At 50.6% G+C, this 4,157-nt stretch overlaps 1 protein-coding gene across 1 annotated transcript; it reads right to left on the reverse strand.

The window, feature by feature from the left end:
- Positions 1 to 629: 629 nt before the first annotated feature.
- PHACADRAFT_108423 (uncharacterized protein) lies at positions 630 to 2,754 on the reverse strand (the record flags this gene model as incomplete). Its single annotated transcript, XM_007402679.1, has 12 exons — positions 630 to 702; positions 756 to 899; positions 957 to 1,073; positions 1,143 to 1,224; positions 1,283 to 1,472; positions 1,524 to 1,658; positions 1,711 to 1,778; positions 1,832 to 1,885; positions 1,934 to 2,079; positions 2,136 to 2,324; positions 2,380 to 2,509; positions 2,562 to 2,754. 12 exons carry the CDS (start codon positions 2,752 to 2,754, stop codon positions 630 to 632), a joined length of 1,521 nt encoding a protein of 506 aa, XP_007402741.1.
- Between the last annotated feature and the right edge of the window lie 1,403 nt (positions 2,755 to 4,157).

The following is a 4,157-nucleotide window of genomic DNA, read 5'->3' on the forward strand; positions in this document are numbered from 1 at the left end:
CTCGCCCGAGGTGCGATTCCCGTCCCAAGGAGAAGATACATAAGTGAGAAATATTTGGGACAGCCAAACCTGCCATGGACTGCTGTACATAGCGCTGTAATGCCATTTATCCACATCGTCGTTAGCACTACAGTGCTTTTGCAGGCGAGATTACAACATAAAACAACATTGCAATTCATGCACCAGGTCTCAAAGCATATCGTGCGCAAGCTTGCGCCGCCCACCGCCAACCTCCGGTTGGCTGGGTGGGCAGCGCACCTGCGCACGCGGCGCGGCAAAGCAGGGCGCCAAATGGCGCGCGTCTATTAGGCTCCTGTCCAACCTCCTATCCTGCCACCTCGAATCCAAGATACCGATTCCAGGGGGAATCGCAACGCATCGGAGGTAGGCTGGGTTACGATATCAACGGCGGCCTCGACAATGTGAACTAGCGCTTGGCTGTTATTGCGACGTGGCTCGCACATACATACACACATGCTACGCTATATACAGGTAATGTACGCTAGATACTCTCTGAACTAACGGCGTATCTTGACACCATGTAGTTTCTGGCAAACGCAGTGATTACGAGAAGATCTCCGCCGTCAGTGAGTTAGGGTGGAATACATAGTTGTTAGCTTAACGTACGATCAGAGCTGAGCGACAAGCTGTACCGCATTGCTTGAACGCGGTCGTATCACACGGGGGAATGGCGCAGGGTGGCTGCCGACGACTAAGTACTCATTCTTGTTCGTCAACAGCAGGGAGATACTGACCACGTAAGGCCAGGGAGCCAATCGAGCTCGGGGATGATGTCTTGTCCCTTGCCGTCCTTTGCCGGTACGATCTCGAAAGCGGTAAGGAACGATGCGATGGCAATCCAGACGCTGGCGTCGCCCAGATACCGCCCCGGGCATATCCTAGCGAATGATCAACCAACTTGCGACCGTTAAGAGATGTCATGCGAGAGCACTCACCTGCGTCCCCAGCCAAAATTGATATTCACGGGCGACCGCTCAGGCTCAGGCGAGAGGAAGCGTTCGGGCCGGAATTCGGCAGGGTTGCTGTACACCCTGTCGTCCATGGACATCGCGCTGTTGAAAACAGCATCAAGATGAGTCAATTATATGCAGAGACGGGGATTTAACAGAAGGGATACGTACGCGTTGTTGAAAAGGACTATAGCATCCTTGGGAATGTACATGCCTCGGTATACGTCGTCCGCGGTGCTACTGTGTGGCAAACCTGTTGTGAACCATGATCCTGTTATCTTGATAAAGCCATCGACCAGATTCAAACTTACCAAGCTGGGCATTCGGATGCCACCTCACCGTCTCCTGGATGACGGCCTCGAGGTAGGGAAGTGACTCACGATCATTGAAGTCGGGTAACCTCTTCCCCCCGAGAACTCCGTCCAGCTCATCCTGCGCCTTACGCTGAACCTCGGGATGGAGAAGCAGCATCGCAATAATAGATAGGAGTGATGACCATGTCTACGACTAAGGTCAGTACTGAGATAAAACACGAGCTGCGGAGATACTGACTGCATGTGCTCCAGCCCCGTACATCTGCACCGAAGCAACTTTTACAGCCTGCAAATCCTCAAGGCTTGCTCCTCCTGTCCGTTCTAGTTCCTCAATATGCATTGACGTGAAGCTGGGGGTGGCATTTCCAGCAGCCTATATGCTACAATCAGCACAAGCGTGCGGAGTGGTGACGCATCAACGGGACACTTGCCATCTGTTGGCGCACCCGCTCGAATGGCATGTTCCGCATGTGCTGAACAAACGGCGCCGCATCTGAGCAACTGTACATGAACCGCAAACGATGGGTTGTTCCAAGGAAGGCGTACCTTTTGCGAGGCGACCGAACCAGTTCCCCGGAAACCATCTCGGCAGGTATTTGACTGCAGACTGTCAATGAACTGCTCAGAACGTGAAGAAGCTATGCGTACGTGAAGGGAAGAAGTCGAGAATAGTCAGAGAGTTGCCTGCTTCTGTGGAAATGCTGGTTGTTTTCTCCATCATGCAGACGTAAGGGTCGTCATCGGAAGTGATTTTGTGCCCGTACGCTATCTCCATGATAACTGCAGTAGCAAATCTGCGATACACGATCAGATTCTCAGATAGATTAGCCTCACTTTGTTGAATTCATACCGTCGCACGTGATCGTCGAGATGCTCTGGGTCCAGCAGAACTTTCTTCAGCAGCACATGGGCCTGAGACAGCTGACTCGGCCGAAATACGACACAGCCTTGCTTCGTGAACGCCTGTCGGAAGAGCTTGCGCTGCTTGTGAAATTGCTCCCCGTAAGGCAGGAATCCGAGCATGTCTGTCCACCCAATCCTGTCATATCGTCATGAGTATCGTCAAATGACATTAAAAGCGGTACCAGACGTACATCTCATGGACGGTGGACGGTGGACGGCTGCTATATATTGCACTCCGCTTTTCCAACAGGTCCGATGCGGCTTCATGACTGCTAAGAACGACGAGTGATTTTCCCAAGATGTTGAAGTACATCACGTCACCTGCGAATCCCTGATCAGTCGTTAGCTTGCGAGAAGTGTACGAGGGGCGTACCGTATTTCCTGGCCAATTTCGTGAGACCCGCGGGCGTGTCGTTGGCAGGAAAGGACCGAAGATTGCCAATTAATGGATCCGCAGGCGGACCTGGAGGGAACGGGGTAGGTCGTCTGTGCTGGTTCCAGAGTGCTCTGTAAACAAGGAACACCAAAAAGGAGAGGACTGTGGCTAAGCTATAAGACCACAACATTCCGGCTAGAGAGTGGATAGGAACTGGCAGGAAGATGCACACCACACGCTTTATAAGATCTCCAATAAAATCACCAGTCCGCTCCCTACATGAAATGGTGGTGACGGGAATCTTCATTCCTTCTGTCAGCGAATGTATACGTAGTGGCAGAGAGCTGGGGCGGGGACCTGATTACTTCCACTAAGCCAATTATGTGGTCCTCCGATGGCAAGCAGCTTTGTGGCCACTAGTGCCAGTGACGGAGATTATGAATCATAGTCTACCGACCCAGGCGACATGACCGGGGATATCATCGCGCGTCCAAAGAACTAATATGGACACACAGGACTTGCGGGCCTACCACGAATGTTCTGGAGATTTAGGGAGGGGTTGGATGCGCTCGCTGCCCGGCCGATTTGAGCGGGCATGTCCTAGAATGAAGGCGGGGCCTAGAGAACGAAGTTAGCTCAGTTCAAATCAGCTAACACTAATACGTGCATTTTGTGATTAATTTTAATGGCATGGGCGAGGAACGCGGCAGCGAGTGTGGCTGCGAAGAGACTAATTAGACGGGTGGACACCACCGTGACGTGCACCGTGAATTCCACCTTGTCGAGGCAGGTCGAGGCGAACGATCCCGTACATACGATAAATTGACGTCGCGTACAAGCCACTGGATAGCCCATCAGGAATGACATCATGTCCAGCAAAGCAAGGCCGCATAACGGATTGACGTCTGTGATACAGTAATGCTGATGTTGAAACTGAGCTGATTCAGTTCGGCGGCCTAGACACGGGAACTTATTAAGTTACACCGGACTAGCCACTCAGAAGCGCCCATGAGTGGCTAAGACACTGAAAAGCCCAAAAAATGGCGTGGGCAGAAATCAAACCCGCAGCCTGAAAGTAACCACACCGCGCTATACCACTAAGGCATAAGACCTTGCAAACATTGGGTTGGAATTGGCCTATAATACCACTTTTCCACCTTAGTCTTAGCTGCCCAAAGTCATATTAGCCGATTATTAGGTATTAAAGCAATGGAATGTAATTGTACAAAGGTGTATTCTGATGTTATGGCTAAGACACTGGTGTGGCTAAGACACCAGCATGGCTAAGACATTGAGATATTAAATATCTGCTATTGATTCTGCTTATTGTACATATGTATATTCTAATGGCATGGTTAAAGCACCAGTGTGGCCCAGACACCTGAGTAGATGAATTATACTCAAGTGGAATCAATGGCAAATATTTAATGTCTCAATGTCCTAGCCATGCTGGTGTCTTAGCCACGCTGGTGTCTTAGCCACATCAGTGTCTTAGCTGCCCAAAGTCCTATATTTTAGCCAATTATTATGTATTAAAGCAATGGAATGTAATTGTACAAAGGCAGATTCTGATGTTATGTATCAAGGGTGTTA

Source organism: Phanerochaete carnosa (assembly GCF_000300595.1).
Source record: "Phanerochaete carnosa HHB-10118-sp unplaced genomic scaffold PHACAscaffold_335, whole genome shotgun sequence".
NCBI lineage: Eukaryota > Fungi > Basidiomycota > Agaricomycetes > Polyporales > Phanerochaetaceae > Phanerochaete > Phanerochaete carnosa.